Raw genomic sequence first — 18,993 nt, 5'->3', positions numbered from 1 at the left:
AGCCGTGTTCCTGCTTGCTCCAGCTTTATCCCATCATAAACACTTACCGTGGTTTTGTGTCGGGCCGGCTTTGTGCGTGCACGTGTAATTGCAGAAATCAGAAAAGCTTTTATTACCGAAGCGACAACCTTTAACAGACGGCTGCGACCGATTGTAGGGACGCACTCTCAGTACGGCTCTGCTTTGCTTTTACACCCTGGAAGTTCCCAGCCATGCTAATGAACTACGTACTGCTTATTTTCCTAAAACAATGCATTTATTTTAAAAAATAATCCACTCGCAGGCAGGGCAGTTGCTACCTACAGCCTGCGATGCTGTGGAGAAAGCCGGCTGGCCTCTTTTGTTCTCTCCTGCGGCCGCGCTGCTGAACGTAGCATCGCTACAAACTGGGAACTAGTAATGAAATATTTTCATTTTCCTTCAGCTAGAAAATACTGATGGGTCAAAGCTGCCTCTTTTTATGCATCTGACAGCAGCCCGGTCTGGCAGCGGGGCTGATGGAGGAGTTGTGCTCGGCAGGAGGGAGAGCCCAGAAAGACGGGCAGCCCCGGGGTCGGGCGTTCCCCGGCTGGGGGTCCCTTGCAGCATCGTGGCCACCCCTGAACAGCCAGGGCTGGGCTATCCTGGGCTCTGCTGCTTTATTTTTCACAAAATTTGTGGAGGTTTTGGTTTCATTGCACTGCGGGGAGGAAGATTTGGGGCACTCAAAAGTTTTGCATGATGCATCACTAATTTCTGCCCCATTTTAACCCAGTAAAGAACATGCAAAAGGGAAGTAAATTAGTGCAGCTTATGACAGTTCTGCTGGAAAATATCTCGGTGCCTTTACCCCATCTTGCGCCTTTTAGGGAGTAACTTCAGGAGCCAAATCCGCTCCCGTGGGTAGAGCTGCCGCTGGCTGTGCCGTGCCCCTGGGGAGCTCCCCATGGCTGGGTGCTGCTTGTGCACGGCTGAGAAGTGCGTGGGCTCCTCCAGCGCGAGGAAAGTTGGCAGGGTCCAAGGCATCAACTTTTGGAAAATTTTCTGCTGCTTGGAAGCCCGCCCTCCCTCCCTCCCTCCCACTCCATGTCCACCTGCTCCAGGACCACATGTCCCAAGCTGGAATCGCTCCAGCCCCGAACAAGGGCCCTTGGTCTGCCCAGTCCCACCAGCTCGGCGCTGGCGGGGAGGGAGGCTGGGGAGGTGTGGGGGGCACGGCTGGCTGTGCGGGGCCCTGGCGTGCATCAGATAGGTCCGTAAAAGTATGAGTAGGGGATGCAGCGGCTGAATCTGCCTCAACAAAGCATTTATACAAGTGTGCTGGAGCACATGGTTGAAGTGGAGGATAGCAGTAGGGGCACTGCTGAAACAGGCTCGTCCCCTTCGCCTCCAAGCACCCACCAGCACCTTGGACCCCGAATGGCTCTGCGGCTGCTTTTAGCTCAAATGCGTTGTTTTTCAAGGGGAAAGCTACTTCTGCGAACATTGTACTGGAGGGAAGCTCCCTTCCCTGCCTTCTTGTCCCGCTCCTGCTTGCAGCCCTTCAGCTGAAGAATGCAAATTGGGAGATGGATCTGAAATATTTGAAATTCTGCCTCTCCATAATTTAATGCTCCATTACCACCCAGGCCTGCTCGAGGCATGTGACCGTTATAAAAGATGCAGTCTGGTGGCTGCAGAGGCCGGGCAGCCTCCCCCCACGAACCCCTGGGTGTCTTATCAGAGAGGAACAAGATAATGGGGCTCATCGTTAAAGCTGCCTGGAAGACCCCTGCGAGCACCCACTAGCCCGGGCCAAAATCTGCTGGCCTGAATTATTATTTTTTAATTCTGCCTGGTGAAGGTAGCTCGTGGCAGTTTATTGTCTGTTGGGAGGAAAGAGGATAAGATTAGAAATTAAATATCGCAAAGAGAATTAAAAGAACATGGGGCAGCAGCGAGCCCAGTGGGGGTATTTGATCCTCTTTGCCCATGCAAAATGGGGTTATCACGAGCTGGGCTGAGCCAGAGTCTAACAGGAGAAAGAAGAGATGTAGAAGCAGGTAGACAGAAATACCCGACGGCACTGCCAGCACCACACAGCAACTTCTGCCACCGCCGCGGTGCTGGGGCTGCTGCCTTCCCCTGCTTCTGGGGCCCACACCGCTGCTGGGCGAGAGCCCAAAATTGAAACTCTTTGGACATAAAGTCAACCTGGGTGCCTGGATGGGTGTGGGTTTGCAGCGAGCAGCCCTCATCCCCTGTAGTCTTCCTCCCTTGTTCTGGATGGGTGTTGCTAGCACGGTGCAGCTCCGGTTTGCAGCCTTGTTCAGAGCCAGGAAAACCACTTGTTTGAAAAAGCTGAGCTAGGTGATGGTGCGGGTTGGATGGCAGTGGACGTGCCGGGGTGTGCAGAGCTGGCAGTCCGAGGCTTGCACGTCTGCTCTGCTCCCCACGCCGGCTACCGAGGCCACCAGGGAGCCAGTCCCCAGTACTGGGCAACCCACATCCCTCCTGCCACTGCCTCACGGCTGGCAGGGTCCCCACCGTGTCCCTGCGGGATGCAGAGAGGAGCTTGGGGTGGGGAGAGAACAGAACCAGGGTCTGTAAAGAGGCTGGGCAGGCGCTGAGCCCACAGCTCATCCCTGGTGTCCTGACACTGGGGACACATGGGTGCCTGAGGCCACTGCAGCAGAAACTGGGGACCACGCTGAGCTGGGACAAAGCCTGTGGGGCCGGATGAGTGTGGCTGCGGGGATGAGGGGTGTGTGTGCACGGGTGTGCAAGCTCCGAGCGGGGCAGGAGGGTCGCAACCCACCCCCCCGCCCCCTCCAGCAGCCCCTCTGGTTCACCTGCTAAAAGTGAGCTGTTGTGGGAAGGGTTTAGAAAAACCTCTGCCCTGGCCCAGCGTGGCAGCCCTGCCTGCTGCCTGCCTGCCTGCCTGCCTGCCTGCCCACGAGGGCGGAGGGGAATGCCAGAGCCCGGCTTATCTTTTGTCTGGAACAATAGAGGGCTTGGCCCTATTGTTCTACCTTGCACGCCCAGCCGGAAAGCGAGTCCCCTGGGGCAGGGGCTGCAGGAGGGGATTTACGGGCAGGGCTGGGCAGGGCTGGCGGGGTTACCCTCGCCAATCTGTGCTGCGTGGCCCTGTGTGGGCGCAGCCACCCGTGGGCAGCTCTGCAGGCAGGAGAGGCAGCTGCTTGGGACCTTTCCTGCTCATTTTTCTTGCCACGACGCAGGGATTTCAGGAGCTGGAGGGTTAATTTGGGGGAGGTCCCCAGGGCACCTACCCCCGGGCAGGCTGGAGGACCCATCCGTACCTGCGTGGGCTGCAGCATGGGCAGAGGCAGAGCAGTATCTGCCTTTCTTGGAGGTTCTTTGGAGGTTCTTGGGCTGTGATTGGGGTCTCCGGGTGCAACACTGGCCTTTGGGCTTCCCGTGCCCAGTCCTTCCTGCTGTGTTGCCTCGGGTCTGTGGGTCCATCCTGGGAACTGGCTTGGGGAACGCACATTTTTGCAGGGGAGGGGTTGTGCGTGTGTGTGTTTTCAAGCAAGGCTGGGTGCTGGGGGCTGGGTACTGGATGTGGCTCTTGGTGCAAGCGGCACAGCCCAGGGGAACACGCAGCAGGAGCTGGGTGAGCGCTTGAAGCCAACGCTGCCCGTGAGCACCTCAGGCTGCAAACCACAGCCCTGTGTTCCCTTACAGCCCTCCTCCCTTCATTTAGGGGAGCAAAACAAGGCTGACCCGTCCCCGTGGGGCTCCCAGCGCCGTCAGCCCAGCAGCTGCACGGCTCCAGCAGCCACGTGTGACTTTGCCAGGGCGGCATGAAACGCCTCCGGTCCTTCTCGTCCTCCCCATGCTGCCCGAGACCCACCCCACGGCACACAAGTGGTGCACGGCGCAGCAGGGTGTGCGTCCCTGCCTGCGTGTGCCTCCCGCACGCGTGTGTGCAGGCAGAGCAACTGTGCCTGCCCACAGCTCTGTGCAGGGGAGTGCGCCGGGACGCGGCACGTGGGGGCAGAAGCTGCCAAAGCCCCTCGCTGGAGGGAGCGGGCTCGGGGACCCCAGGGGAAATCAGGATACGGGGAGGGGGGGACAGGTGCCACTGGGCACAAAGAGCCTCTTGTGCGCTGGCATGTGCTGCGGGAGGCAGGGAGCCCTGGGCTGGGGGCAACTGGACACCCCCTTGCAAATGGGGAGGGCTGACAGCTTCTTCCTGGAGCGCCTCAGCCCTTGTCTGTGCTGTGTTTTTGTTGTGCAATGAAAACTATCCCGGCAGGGCCAGTAAAAGCTTGTTCCCAAATTTCTCTGCTTCCCCGGAGGAGAGGAGCCTAGCTGGGAGCCGCTGCATGACCAGGATTTCATGGGTTTTAGTTCCTCCGAAGCAAGAGGGGAGAGGAGGGGTGAGGTGCGAACCCAGCCTTGCAGGATGGTCGTGGTTTGGAGGGTTGCTGCTGCCGGATCCCTTGGGTCCTGCAGCGGGATGGGTGGTGGGGTGTCCACCACCTCCCAGAGGCCGGGGTATCTCCCTGAGCCAAAATAATGGTAGTGATAAAAATGGCATGAACCAGACCCCCGCTCCTTCCTGCAACTTCTCTCTTGCAAATGTGAGACCTGCCCAGTTAACGTGACCGCCGGCCCTGGGGGCGATGCCGGTTGCGAGCCCCGTTGCCACTGCTGCAGGGTGCTCTGGCTCATCCACGGGGCACAGAGCAACGGGTGGATGAGCTACCTCCCGAGCCGTGAACACGGGAGCCTGAATCCGCACCCTAAATCAGGGGTAACACCATCAAAGTGACTGCGGCTTCCACTAATAAGGGGGAGAAGTCAGGCTGAAAGTGTTTTCCTTGGGGGTCCTCATCCAGACTCAGCCAGCCATGACTCTTCTGAGCCGAAGCACAGCAGGAGCGGAGTCAGGATTGCCATTAGTAAGGGTGTGATGATTTGGGGCAGATGATGGACAGTTACTGGCACCGAGCACCCGTCCTTCGGGCTGCCTTTTCTTTTAGAAGGAGGTTGACGATGGCCCCGGCGGCTCCTGGGGCAGCTCCCGTTGTGCCAGCAAAAAAAAAATCTGTTGCTGAAATGTCAAGCGGCCCCAGCAGCTGGAGCTCCCCCCTGCCCCGAATTTGGGCAGCAGCTGGGGAGGGCGAAGTGGCTCCGCAGTGGCTTTGTACCTCCACGTCCAAGCACACAACAGCTCGGGCAGAGGGACCTGTTTGCTGCAGCTCAGGATCCCGTGCAAAGGGACCCCGAGGGTTTCTGGGGCGCTGCTGGCTGCAGGGCATGGGGCACTGCAGGCGGAAGCATGGCCCCATGATTTTTGGCTGCCACCGTGGGCTTGGGTGCCATGTGTGAGAGGTGCCAGGGCTGGCTCTGAGCATCCTTTCGGTGCTCACGTGTGTGCCCGGCTCACCTGGGAAAACATGAGTGCAAACAAGATGGGATGGTCCCCCCCAAAAGAGAAGCCCCCCAAAGCCTGGAGGTGGCTGGAAAAATAATGACATTAGTGGAAGGCGTAAAATGCCACGAGAAGCTCAGCGAAGGTAGGGGGTGACGGACACCAGCCGATGCCATGGGATGTCGCTGGGATGGACCACGGGGCTGTGCCAAAATAGCACCAAGTCCTACGTGCCACAAACCTCACCCGTGGGTCCCTCATGGCGCAGTGCGTGGAAAAAGGGTTCGAAAAGCTCTGCCCTCCTTGCAGCCCCAGCCTGGGAGGTGCAGGGCAGATCACTGTCGAGGCGAGTGAGCCTCGTGTCTTTTTTTTTTTTTTCTAAGCAGGAGAGGAAAAGGGTCAGATGTCTTCACCCCTCCGTCATGCGATAGGAAAGTATTGTTTACGAAGCAGCCGAGTCAAACGTGCCCTCCGCTCTGCCTGGAAACGCTGAGTGAGTGCAATTACACAAAAACGACACCGAGATTGGCCTCCCCGATAAGCCCGAGGGCCGCTTTTGGGTGAGGGGAGGACAGAAACTGCGAAGAAAAGGAGGGAGACGCGCTAACCGCGCTCCCTCGCCGTGCCACGCCGTGCCGGCATCGCTGTGCCGTCCCTCCGGGGCTGGGTGAGTTGTCCCCGTCCTTCGCCTCCTGGCTCTGGTGGCCTCCCACTATGTGGGGATGAGGGGGAATTCTTTATTTGCTCTGAGTTTGCTGATTTTTAAAAATTTCTTTCCCGTAATGGATTGATTGATGCAAATCGGTTAAATTGAGTGGGGTGATGGAACAAGCCGATGCCTGTGCTGGGGTGGTGGGAGGGGGTCTGGGAGCAGCCCCAGGGACCTTGCACCAGGTCCCCGGGACCTGGCAGCTCCCCCACCACCCCGGGGACTATCGGCCGCTTCTGGCGTCAGTGGGACCATGGGCCTGATCCTGGCACCCCGGGTGCTGGGTGTAAAGGCTTAGGTTTTGCCACCCTTTTTTTGCATCCAGGCAAAGCCTTGCGCGAAGGAGGAAACCTGTTTAAAAAATTATTTCTGATGCAGAAAAAAGGAAAGAAAGAGTAAATAAATACCCGTTCTTCAGAGTTCCTCCCTCCTCTTGCTTCCCCTGCATCTTCCCTAGTTAACGTGCTGTGATATTTCTGTGTTTCATTGGCTTGTAATGCGAGGGAAGAAAGGAAGGGCAGGGGAGAGGGATGCAATAAGAAAGGGGTCTCTGAAAATATTAAGACTGTGGGGTTTGCGCTTTTCCCTGGAGCGTTTAGACCTGCAGGGAAGGGGAGTTTCTTCTTTCAGCACTTTTCCCCGGCCGTCCCTGCCCGCGTTGCTGCTTGGACCCGAGCAAAGCGCTCGCCTCTGCTGAGCACCCTCTTCTTCCGCTGCGCACGCCTGCACCCTCCGGGGCTGCCAGGCCTTTTCTTAAAGATGCTTTCAACCCCATAACCTTCCCTGGACAAGAAACCCATCTGCCTGCAAAGCCGGAGACGGCGCAAGGAGATTTTTCCTTATTGATAGGTCTTATCGAGTGGAAGAAAAAAAAACAAACCAGCCTGCAGGCTGTCTAGTCTTGAGGCCAGGAAACGGGAATGACCAGCGCGGTCCCCGGCCATCACGTGGGATTGTCGCTGGGATTGTTCCCGCGCCTTCTTCCTCCGGGCTTTGCACGGTTTTAAATAATTCCAGTGCGACGGAGTTTCCTCCGCTTCCCTGATGAGATCATTCCCCGTCTAATAAATCTTGTGGTCAGGAAGTTCCACCTGAGGTTCAGTTTAATTTTTCCCCTACTTAAAACCCTCCTATCGCTCATCCCAGTGAAGGAAAAATGTGTTTGGGTCGTGGCTGTGAAGGCGGTGGACCTGTGCCAGTTTACACCCGGGGAAGGATCCGACTGCCTCTTTGTATTTGATTTCATTATTTGGATAGTTATAAAACCACTGGCTGATTTTTGTCTGCATCCTAACGCAGCTGGGTTCACGAGAGGTGGCATCCCTGGATTTTGGGTTGCGGAGGCACGGCCGGGCGGTGGAGGGGGGTCCCAGCAAAGCCCTCGTGTTGGGGGGCAGCACGGGCAGGGAGCGGCTGAGGCATCCTTTACGCCGAGACAGGAAAGCGTTTTGCAGTGATGTGTCTCTCTGCCATCTCATAAGAAACCCGAGCACGGGGACAGAAACCCCCTCAGAAGCACTGTGAATCCAGAGTTAGCAGTGAGATGGAAATCGTTAGTAAGAGGGGGCATGAGGAGCCTGGGACATGCCCCAGTTAACACGTGTGCCGGGCTGGATCAAATGGACCCACGTACCCACAGGGAGTACTTTGTGCTTGTCTCATCGTCATTATGGGAGGCTTCGTTTTCCCCTTCCACCCGGAGCATCCCGCGTGTCCAGGTTCCATCACTGCCTCCTTGGGTCCGGCCGGTCCCAAGGCAGGGGACAGCCCTATGCTGCAGGGACGGGGCAGGGCGCAAGCCCCGAGGGGGTGAGGTGGATTTCGGCAAGTGGGATTATTCCACGTGACTTAGAAAAGCAAGAGCTGAGTCTCTGAGGACAGAGCTGCCCTCTAAGGACTCGATCTGCTGTAGCTTAGCGCTCGCACGAGCCATCGGCCGGTGCCCTGGGACAACCTACACAGAGCTGGGGTCTCCTGGTGTCCGTAGGTGACGGAGGACATACAGCCACCCTGTTAAGCAACCCAGATCCTCTTCTTCCCCCCGCCACGGCCTGAGAATTCATCTTTTTCTCCCTGTCTTGCAAGTGTTCACTTAAGTGAATTTAGTGATTAATACGGGTTATTTTCTCTCTCTCCTGAAGTTTTGAATAGCAGGATTGATTCGATTTCCCCCTGAACCTCTGAAGGGCTTCTCTGCTGGCATGCATCAGAGAGATATGCATTTCATTAGCAGTCCTGGATATGGCCCGGAGGCCTTTGAAGAAGGCAGGTTGGGTTTTTTTGGATAGAATTAGTAAATGCTATGCTAGCTGGTTGTAATTGCTTTAGGGTTAAATCTTCCAAGTGCCTTGCGGTAATAGGAGACTTGCGTTGCTGCTTTTCATCTTTAGTAGACGGAGAATTGATGCTCCCCCCACCAAAGAGCTGTATTGTAGCAGTGCTGAGGCTGCAGCAATAGGAACTCTTCCAAGGGTGAAGGGGGAGATATTCCCCCGTGGGGCCCCCCAGGACGGGGGTCCCACGCCTGGCTGGAGAGGGGACAGAGGGGACCTGGGTGGAAGGTGGGGTGCTTGGGGCGGCACATGCAGAGGGGTGACCCCCTGCTCCTTCCTGCGCCGGCCGTTCCCGGGAGTTTCCGTGATGCCGATGCTCTCACCGTAGCATCACTGCTTTGCTCTGACCCTGTAGAGACATTTCCGGAGGCCATTATCCTTTGCGGGGAGAGAAATTGCCTTCAGGGAACTGCTGGTGGATGGAGGTTGGACAAAGACCGGTCTGTTTTGTGTGGACAGTGGGAAATCCCAGCTCCTGCTGACACCAGAGCTTTTCCCATGGGACCCCAAGTCTTGCCAGGATGGAGAGGGGCAGTTGAGGTCTGGGGGTCTCTCTGGGATGGTGAAGCAGCCATCGGCTCCCGCTGGGCAGGACGTGCCTGGCAGCTCACGTGGGCATCATCCTGCCGGTGGCAGGGCTTAGTCTGGAGGTGCCAGCCTGCTGCCCAGTTCTGCACTTGCTGGGCACTTCCTGCTGCCCCTCTGCCCCCTGGGGCATTACCCTCCCAAAATGCCCCCCTCCGCCTGCCAAAGATCTCCCTTCTCGGCGTTGATTTTGCAGCTTTTCCGGCAACCTGAGCTCTCAGCAGCCTTCTGGGCAGATGGAGGTTGTGGCTTTCCGTGGGAGCGCCGCTGACAGGTAAGATGTTAAAAACGCGGCATTTGAGGATGCGTAAAGTGTTGGCTCGTGCTCCCCCAAATGCAGAGTGTTTCCGTTGCTGCAGCACCCTGGTTTGTGGGGCAGCACGGGCGAGTGCGTGCCTGTGACGCAGCTCCACGGGGGAACACATGTCCTGCGAGCACCGCTGCTCCGAGCGGCTGCTGTCCGTCGGGGACACGTGGAGCTGTGGCTCTCATGTGGTGACAGCATTTCTGGGGCTGAATACATTCAGCATCCAGGTGGCTTCTGGGTTTAAACCCAAGTCTTACACTTTCTGCCCCATTTCACCTACAGCGTGTAGCCAACGTGCTGGCATCCCCCTCCATCCACGGCGGGGGGTGGCAGAGCCCGCATCCCCCGCAGCCGCCCGCTTTCGCCTTCCCGGGGAATAACCTACTGTCACGGGATGCTCCGCATCCCTGGGGGATGATGGCAGCCCCGTGAACTTCCCCCGGCCGGGGCCATTTGCCTCGGCCGTCCCTGGCCATCCCTGCCTGGGCACGGCGGAGGAAGCCATCCATTCTTTTATGTGCGAAGGCACGCCAGGCGGAAACGGTTGGAAACGGCCCCGAAAGGACATTCCAAGTCTGGCAGGAAAGCGGCCCGCTCATCTGGCAGGAGACGGGCTATTGTCTGTCCTGGTGGCCGGCCGGGATTCCTCAGGCCCTACTTAGAAGAAGAAAACGTCCGTGTGTGTCTTATTTTTTCCTCTGCCCTCTCTCGAGGGGATGCTGGGGGCTGTGAACGCTGCACGTGGCTGGTGCGTGCACAGCGGTGGTGTTGCGCCGCCCCGGATCTCATCGGCATTGCTGTGTTCGCTTGTACGGTGTTTTCCCCCTTGGGTTTTTGCCCTGTGTGTTTGTCCCCCGGCTGGGTTGGTTACCTGGGCCGTGGAGGCAGGATGCGGTCGTGGGGTGAGCGGCTGCCTGCTGCTCGGGATGGGTGGATTGGTTTTGGGGTGGCTGGGTACCACGCTGCGTTCCTGAAGGGGAGAGTCTGCCGTAACCCGTGAACTGATAGCTTTCTGCTGTAACTGGGGAGAGAGAGGAAAACAAAAGCCCCAGGAGCCTCCCCTGGTCAACCTGGTGGGCAGGCGGGGGCAAGGCCAGCCGATAAATCTGGGCAGCCCGGCTCCCCCCGACAATCGCCGGCCACTCTCCCCCGGTCCCCCTTCTGCGGGAGCCCTTTGCACCGCAGTCCCCTGGGGTGGGATCAGCCCCGAGTCGAGGGGCAGGATCAGCCCCGCGGCAGGCACGCTGCGGCACGGGGCAGGGGTGCGGGACCATTCCTGCTCTCACATCCTCTCCCAGTACCGGCGAAGGCTGCCCCGGGAGACTTGGTGTGTTTGTGGCTTTCTGGCCTCCTGCGCTCACCGGTGTTTTTGCAACGAGCTTGGGTTTCACGGAACCTCAGCGCCTGCTTCGTCCCTGCCCGAGCCACAGGCAGATGCCCCCCTGCCTTCGGGCAGCCTCGCCTGCCGGCCTCCCCCACCCTGTGAGCAGAAACCCTTTTCTTACAACCACAGGCAGGATCTGCTGCAGGGAGAAAGCCTGGTCCAGCCGGCACCACACCTTTGCCAAGCAGCTTTTTGGCTTTTCTTCCCCTTGCTGCTTTGTGCTGGTGGGGCGATGCTGGCAACCCCCTTCCCTGCAAAGCCAGAGCCTGCACAAGCGACTGGGAAGAGGCTCTGGGTGCCGGGGGGGGTCTCGGCATTTCGCCGGTGCTCCCCGAGCTGCCGCAGTGCCGGGCAGGGTGGGGGCCTGCTGGCGCCTCGTCCCCCCCCCAGCCTTTCGAGCTGTTCTGCTGCAACACAAACGGGGCAGATAGGATCGGCGGGCAGGCAGGAAGGGTGGCACAGCCACGGGGAGAATTGCAGGACGTGCCGGTCGGTGGTACGAATGGAGAAAGAAAAGCTGTCGCCATTCCGAAAATCTCAGTCCTTCGACTTGTTGGGCTGGAGGTTGGAGGCAAGGTGAGCGCATTGATGCCTGCACAGTACAGGCATTTTAGGGCTTCAGGGCTTGTGAGATGAGCCCCCCTTGTACTCCCCAAAACACCATGCCGGGACGAAGCAGCCCCCAGGTCCCTGGTCCCTCACTGAGGACTTGTGGCTCCCCAGCGGGTCCGTTTTGGCCCTCCAGGCTGGCACTTTGCATCCCAACGCCATTCCCTCCCTTCTCCTCTGCCCTGCATTAAATGGGAAACATTAAAGGCGAAGATCTGTTACACTCCCCGTGCCAAGGCAATTGTTCCCATCCCTATTGTCTGCCACAGGCAGCCCCCGAGCCCAGCACCTGAGCCCGCAGCACAGGGCTGCTGCAGGAACCAGCCCCTGTAACAAGATAACGGCACCGTTTTCTTCTTTTTCTTCTTTTTTTTTTTTTTTTTTTTTTTGTTCAGCAAACCGTATAATAAATCCACAATGAGGCCTCTTTCAAACAGACCCCTATTAAAGTACCAGCCCCATTTTAAGAGTAAACTTCCAGTGGTACCGGGAAGTTAAGTACAATAGAAATGTGACCTGCTGGAGGAGTGGGACGTTGCTTTTGTGCGTGTCTCAAACCCAAGGCATCGAAGGCATCGCTCTGTGCTGCAGCGTTGCTGCTGCCGCCCCATTACCTGGGCAGCCCAGGCAGCAGAGAGGGAGGGCAGATCTGTGGCAGGGATGCACTGAGCAGGGGGTTTTTTTGCCTTTAAAAAACCAAAAAGGTTGGAAGGAGGGAGTGGCTGTGCACCCACACCCGCAGGTCCCGAGTTAGGAAAGCACCCAGGGCAAGGTGCTTCAGTACCGTGCATTCGTGCCTCAGTTTCCCCACCTGTAGCACATGGAGAGCACAGGCTCTGGGGCAGCCTCGACAGGCAAACCCTACCTCCGCGGGTCGTTGGAGCCGGCAGAGCTGTGGCCACGGCTTCCCGCTGGCTGCCTGCCACCGCCACGCCGCTGCCAAGCGTGTCCGGTTCCTCCCCGGCCGAGGTGTGTCAAAGGCAGGCAACGGTTTTTGGTTTTTTGTTTTGTTTTTTTTTTTCTTTTGGGCAGGCCCTTGGCCGTGCCCAGGTCGCCCTCCTTGCTGCCGGGCTGGCCAAGGTGAGCCAGGGGCAGGAAGGGCCGACGCAGGCGGTGCCGGAGGATGTGGCAGATACCGGGCGATGTCGACGGCGGGAGGAAGCCCGCTGGCCCGGCGAGTGCGATGGTTTGTTCAGCAGAGGGCAAGGGAACTGAGATTAAAAAAAGCCCCGCTAAGATCAGAAAGGCTGGCGCGCACAGTGCCCTATTGTGGAGCTGTCACACTTCCCTTTACTTTATTGCTTTTGTCCAACACCCTATTGTTCCACTTCCTTTTGTCCCCTATTCACAGCCCTGGCTTTTCATTACCCAGCCGGCCTTGTTGTTTTCATTTCTTTTGTTTGAAGTTCCTGAGAGGAAGGTTTTATTTTCAGCGGTTTGATTAATTCACAGCTTGAGCTGGGCTTTGTTTGTTACGTAATTGCTGCCCCTGGTCGGGCAGCCCGGCTCAGCCCCCCCACCCCAGCCCGCACCCCCAGCCCTGATTTCGGGGGGTCCCGATGAGCCATCGGGGCGTGGGGAGGCGAGAGGGAGCAGAGCTCGGGGGTCCCGGTTGTGGGGTGCCAGAGCCCGGGCAGGATGCTCTCCCCATCCCGCCGTGGCCCCTTCCCACCTCCGCAGCCCCTGTGGTCCCGCAACCCGGATCCTGGCAGCGGCTGGTGTAAATCCCTTCCTTAACGGCCTCCTTTTCCCATTATTCCTCCCTGAAAGGCGAGCTTCGGGAGGGTAATATCTGTTCCCATTCTTGCTGTGCGGTGTGAGGGTTGGTGGCCCCGAGAAGGCAAATCCCTGCGAGCACGGCTGCGGGCGGGCGCTGCCCCTTGTGCAGGGCTGATCCCTTTGCGGTGAAGGCACGGCGAGCTCCCGGCGTGCCCGGCACTTGCTCGGGGATACGGCCCCTGCAGCCCTGGCAGCAGAGCTGGGGCTTTGAAAGGGACATGGCTGTGACACGTTGTTTGGGGCAGATCCCATTGAAAATACCGGCTGTGGCTGTGCTCGGGGTCTCCTGGGGTTGTACAGCTCGTCCCCCATAACAGCTTGTGGTCACTTCTGCGGTGCCCGGCCGAAGAGCGGCTGGCAGCACCGGGAGCTGGACTGGCACCCGTGGCCATGCTGGTGAAGCCGGGGAGAGCCATTCCCCGGGGCCGGCCCCTTGCCCTGGCTGGGGCTGAACCGGTCTCAGCTCCGTGCCGTGCCGGGGACTCCCAGAGGAGTGATTCTGGTGGCCGTCCCAGCCATTGTTCGGCGGGGCCAGGATTTCCATTTCCCGTCGGAGCGGGAAACCTGCCTGCTGCCCTGCCGGCTTTCTAGGCACGGCTCCTGGGGCGGTGCAGGGGGGCGGCTGGCTCGTGAGCCAAGAGCCAGGGACCCCTGGGGTGCTGGCTCGGGTCCGGCACGGGTCTCTGTCACAGTGAGCCTTGGGTTGCTCTCTGCCAGGCTGCTAGATGAAGGGTACGTGCTCATATTGGCCCTAAATCCCACACTTCTAGGTGGGCTTTCTCTGAGGCCAGGAGAAAAAAAGGTGTGTTGGGCTTGTTTCCCTTGGAGCTTCTGGCCGTTGAGCCCCAAATCTGCAAAAACTCGAGCTCGAGAAGCCAGGAACGAGGGCTCAGCTTCACCAAGCCATGGCGAAAGGCGAGAGTATTGCCTGTGGAAAACCAGCAGCACGGGGCACCCCAGTATGGGGCTGGGCTGGGAAAAGGGGTGCCCGTGGCCAAGGGGTGTCCCATGGCTCTGCTGACAGCCCTGCCACCCCGCAGGATGTCCATGAGGAGCCCCGTTTCTCCCCACCTGGAGCTCGATGGAGCGGGCAGCATGGTGAACTGCACCATCAAGACAGAGGAGAAGAAGGAGGGCGGCTACGAGTCCCCACCGGGGGCTGCCACCAGCACCGAGCCCCGTCCCAACGACCCGCCGGGGCCACCGCCGAGGGAGGGCACCGACCCCCAGGCCCTGCCGCAGGTGGGTCCCATGGCTGTGACAAACACTGGTCCTGGCTGGGGTCCTGCCAGGCTGGCAGAGCATTGTGGCCATCCCCGCTCCGGACCTGGGCTCGGTCTCCTGGCACAGGGGGGTGGTTGTATCCCCGAGTCGTTATTCCTCATCCCGAGGAAACGAAGCTGAAACCTGAGGCTCCCCAAAGCTTTCTGGCCGTTGTTGATGCTCTCGGGTCAGCCCTGGGGTTTGAATGCTTCGCCTTTGGCATGGAGCCCCTGCAGCCACCTCCAGACGTGCTCTGTCCCTTCAGCCTCCCTTTTTAATTGCTCTTGGGTTTTCTCTCCCCCTGACCAGCAGCCTCAGCCCTCCCGTTCCCTGTGCTGCCTCCCGGGGGGAGCCGGGGCTCAGAGGAGCCAGGCAGTCTAAATAAATAGTAGAAAACTCCAGCAGACAAGTCTTTGTGGCATGAAGAGCAGGGATGCTCTCAGGCTGGGCTGGGGGGAATGTGCCTGGCAGAGTGCGGTCCAGCAGTCAGCTGCGTGGGGCCAGCTCCGAGTATTCCACCGGTGGGGCCGGCTCAAAGCATCCCCCCAGCCCAGCATCTCCTGCCCAGAGACCTGGGGATGTCCCCGTCTGTGGGAGTGGGTGCCGAGTAATGCTGTCTGTGTCGCAGGAGTCCCACTCGCCCGCCAGCGATGCGCTGGAGCCCAGGCGCTCTGCCTTCGAGCCCGCCAGCAGCGGCCAGGAGAAGCTGGACTTCAACAGGAACTTGAAAGAGGGTAAGAAAAGTTTCTGAGTGGCCTCTGGGACCCCCCACCCTGCTCCCTTCAGGCCCCTCGTTGTTTTTGCAAAGCTGCGGGATGGGAAGAGCCACCCCGCGCCGTGGTGGACAGCCTAGGGCTGTGCTCACCTGGCTGTCCTCTCCCTCCCGTTGCTCTGCTGACCCCGGTGCCTGCTGGCATGGACAGTGATGCCAACCATCGAGAAGTTACTGTCCAGCGACTGGAAGGAGCGGCTGCTGGGCCGAAACACCGCCGAGTCCAAGGAAGTGAAAGGTGAGGTCCCCCAGCCACCCACCTCCGCCATCCTCCCTCCTGTGCCCAGGCAGCCTGGGCTGGAAACGCAGTTTCCCACCTTAGCAGGAAGGGAGATGTGCCTGCAAGCGTGTGGATTTAATAGGGATTTGTACTTTTTTAACCAAAACTTTAATTTGATGTTTTTGGGGGGGTGAGCATCCCTGATGAAAGCTTGCCTCTGACTGCACCGAGGGGATGGTTCAGCACATGGGGCTCTTTACGCCCTCCATGCATTAGCCATCTCCTGGCCACGCATCGCCCACCAGTACCCAACGGTGGTGGTGATGCTGTTCACCCTCCCCAAGCCCCTGACCCGCAGCTGCTTGGTTTCTTCCAGGAACCCAGGAGAGCCTGGCAGAGAAGGAGCTCCAGTTACTTGTCATGATCAACCAGCTGTCCACGCTGCGGGACCAGCTCCTGACAGCCCACTCAGAGCAGAAGAACATGGCCGCAATGCTCTTTGAGAAGCAGCAGCAGCAGATGGAGCTGGCGCGGCAGCAGCAAGAGCAGGTGGGCTCGGGTCCCTGTGGGCAGCCTGCTCGGGGGGAAGCGTTTGCCAGGGACCATCCATCCCTTCGGGGATCCCTTTGGGATCTGCTGGCCGTGGGTGCAGGACCAGGACAGGCTCCCCCTGGTAGTGCTGGGGAGGTGGCTTTGGCATCAGGGGCAGCGGAACTTCGCTGTCTGCCCAGAAACCCTCCCTTTTTCTGTGCCCATCCCAAAGATTCCCTCTCTTGCTCTCTTCTGCCAGGAGGATGAGGGTCAAAGGAGATGGGAATTGCACTCCTTAAAATAATTAAACCGCACTGGGTCCTTCCTGCCTGTGCTCTCTTTGCTCTTTGAACACCTATTTTTCCTCTCCAGTGGCCCAGACGGTGCTAAGGGCAGGAGTGACACCCCCTGGCATACCCCGGGGTGGGGGTGACACCGTCCCTCCCAGCCCGTTTCTCTCCCCGTGCCCCTCGAGCCACCCCCTGCCTGCCCTCCGCATGGCCCTCAGCACCCTCTGCAGACCCCTTGTCTCCATTTTGCCGGTGCTGGGCAGCTCGTGCCGGGCTGTAGCCCTGCCGGGGCCAGCTCGGTGCTGCCGTTGATGTCGCTGAGCTCCGCTGTCTTCCCCTCCCTCTGCCAGATCGCCAAGCAGCAGCAGCAGCTCATCCAGCAGCAGCACAAGATCAACCTGCTGCAACAACAGATCCAGGTAAAGGCGGGGGACACCTCCCCGTGTCCCCCTTCCCATGCTGGGTGATTGCAGCCTCCTCGCGTGCCGGGCTTGTGTCCTCTCCTGGGGCCAGGCAAGTGGATGGCACCTGCCTGCAGTGTCCCGCAGCGGTTATCTGGTCTCTCTGCTTCTCTCCCCCTCTTCCCTCCAGCAGGTCAACATGCCCTACGTCATGATTCCTGCCTTCACCCCCAGCCACCAGCCTCTCCCTGTCACTCCCGACTCCCAGTTAGCGCTGCCCATCCAGCCCATCCCCTGCAAACCAGGTGAGCAGGGTCCCCCAGGACTGCCGGAGCCCTGCAGGGTGGCCTTGTCCCCCAACCCTCTCCCTCTCCTCCCCACAGTGGATTACCCGGTGCAGCTGCTGCACAGCCCCCCTCCTCCCACGCTGAAGAGACCCACCGGCTCGGGCCACCTCCAGATGCAGGTACAGCCCCAAAGAACCTCCGTCCCCCGGGCTGGGGTACTGCAGGGGCTGCACTTCACCCTCCATCCCCTCCGCCACAGGAGACCTCACAGCCGCTGAACCTGACAGCCAAACCCAAAGGCTCCGACCTCCCCAGTGCCTCCAGCTCGCCCAGTTTGAAGATGAGTGGCTGCCAGTCCCTCACGCCGAGTCACGGGGCCACCAGGGACCTGCAGACCAGCCCGTCCAACCTGCCTCTGGGTGGGTTCCCAAGTGCCTTCGCTGATGGATGGTCCCATGCCCTCCCCTGGCCACCTCCCAAAGACAGGGGATATCTCTGCTCCCTGGGGTCCCTCCTCCCTGGGGTGGCCTGGGTGGGCACCTGCTGCTCTGTGCCACCCTCCCAGGGCACACAGTTGTGATTGGTGGGGTGGGATGGGGTGCTGCGGGGTGTCGGAGGGGTGGGTGCTGGCACTGATGGGTGCTCATGCCCCGTGTCTTGCCAGGGTTCCTGGGTGAAGGCGATGCCATCACCAAAGCCATCCAGGACGCACGGCAGCTGCTGCACGGCCACAGCGGGGCCATGGAGGGATCGCTGAGCAACCCCTACCGCAAGGTGAGGGATGGCTGCCGGGTGGTCACCGTCCCCCTCTCTGACCCCACCATCGGCGGCCAGAGCTGGGTCTCCATCCGTGGGCAGGCTCCCCGCCTCGGAGATGGTGGTTCCTGACCCTCTGCTCTCCCGCAGGACCACGTTGGGATTGATTCTTCCCCAGTGAAGGAGAGGATGGAGGAAACCCCCGCTCACCGGCTGGACGAGGCTCTGTTGACCTGTGAGATGGACGGTAAGGACGGCCAAGAGCACTGCGGTGTGATGCCCCGCTTGCTCCTTCCTCTGACCTCGACTGGGGTTTCCCTCGCAGGCTCACGGCACTTCCCCGAGTCCAGGAACAACAACCACATCAAGCGGCCCATGAACGCCTTCATGGTGTGGGCGAAGGATGAGAGGAGGAAGATTTTGCAGGCCTTCCCGGACATGCACAACTCCAGCATCAGCAAGATCCTGGGTAAGTGCTGGGGATGGTGGCGGGGGGCTGGGGAAGGACCCCCCCTCTGCATCCCCACAGGGGGACACAAGCTCCGTCCAGCTGCTCTCTCCGCTCGTCCTCAGCCACCTGCATGGGGATGATGCCCACCAGGACGATGCTACCCCTGTTGTAGCATCACTCTTGGAGGTGCCTGTAGGAGCACGGGCCTCATCCAGCCAATATCTCACACCCCTCCTGACAGCAGCGGTCCTGCCGCGGCTCTCAGTCACACCAGTCCTTCCCCGCAGCCATGTCACTATTAACGGGCGGTCGCCAGCGAGCCCGTCCGAAGGGCCGGGAGCAAGCGTGCAGCAGCGCAATGCAGCTGCGCCATGGGTTACCTCCGGCACCTGCACCTCGCTCTGCCACGGACTTGTTGTAGCAGCTCTGCTAGTTAAAGGAAAAAAAAATCCCAAAACAACAACCAAGCTTTTCCCTTTGAAGGAGTACGTGGGCAGGAGCTGCTCCGTTTACCTCTCGCGACCGCGGGGGCCAGGGGGTCTGGGAGGTGGTGCTCTGCGGTGAGCTGCTTGCTGTCACGGTAGATGTCCGTGGCTTTAAATACCTGGTGCGGTTCTGCCTGGGGAGCCGGAGCCGCTCGCTGCTCAAGGGGTTGCAAATTTACCTGTGGATGGATGAGCGGTCCAGAGCTGGTACGCTCCCAGGCGGGGGGATTCTGGTTCCTGTGTGCTCTCCTGCTCCTGGAAATGTGGGTCTGAGATGTGCGAGGGACCGAGCGTGTGGGGAAGGAGCCCGGGCAGCATGGGCAAGGGGTTTGCAGGCCTCTGTGCCTCGGTTTACCTGGGTCACCTGGCTTGTGGTGCAGGTGTGGGAGGTTGAGTTCCCTGAAGGAGCTGGGCCGTGCTAGTGGGTGAAGGACACCCAAGAAGGGGGCACGCGGGGACTCACAGGAGGATT

The 18,993-nt window shown here is 59.7% G+C and overlaps 1 protein-coding gene across 4 annotated transcripts in view; it reads left to right on the top strand.

The window, feature by feature from the left end:
• Window positions 1-18,993, top strand: part of SOX13 (SRY-box transcription factor 13) — a 41,301-nt gene that overhangs the window by 21,006 nt on the left and 1,302 nt on the right. For 2 of the 4 annotated variants that reach the window (XM_072844681.1, XM_072844682.1), the window contains exons 2-12: window positions 14,106-14,307; window positions 14,957-15,062; window positions 15,252-15,338; window positions 15,697-15,869; window positions 16,492-16,560; window positions 16,733-16,847; window positions 16,926-17,008; window positions 17,089-17,248; window positions 17,494-17,603; window positions 17,736-17,832; window positions 17,911-18,054. In XM_072844681.1, coding sequence (XP_072700782.1) covers window positions 14,107-14,307; window positions 14,957-15,062; window positions 15,252-15,338; window positions 15,697-15,869; window positions 16,492-16,560; window positions 16,733-16,847; window positions 16,926-17,008; window positions 17,089-17,248; window positions 17,494-17,603; window positions 17,736-17,832; window positions 17,911-18,054 — 1,345 coding nt within the window. In that variant the 5' untranslated portion in view covers window position 14,106. Of the gene's footprint in view, window positions 1-5,958; window positions 6,027-14,105; window positions 14,308-14,956; window positions 15,063-15,251; window positions 15,339-15,696; window positions 15,870-16,491; window positions 16,561-16,732; window positions 16,848-16,925; window positions 17,009-17,088; window positions 17,249-17,493; window positions 17,604-17,735; window positions 17,833-17,910; window positions 18,055-18,993 lie in introns of those variants that run through there. The other 2 variants (XM_072844683.1, XM_072844684.1) reach the window with 2 other exon arrangements.

This window comes from Ciconia boyciana, chromosome 23 (assembly GCF_034638445.1).
Source record: "Ciconia boyciana chromosome 23, ASM3463844v1, whole genome shotgun sequence".
In the NCBI taxonomy this organism is placed as follows: Eukaryota; Metazoa; Chordata; class Aves; order Ciconiiformes; family Ciconiidae; genus Ciconia; species Ciconia boyciana.
The sequence above is the reverse complement of the archived record's forward strand: the minus strand, read 5'-3'. Positions and strand labels throughout refer to the sequence as shown.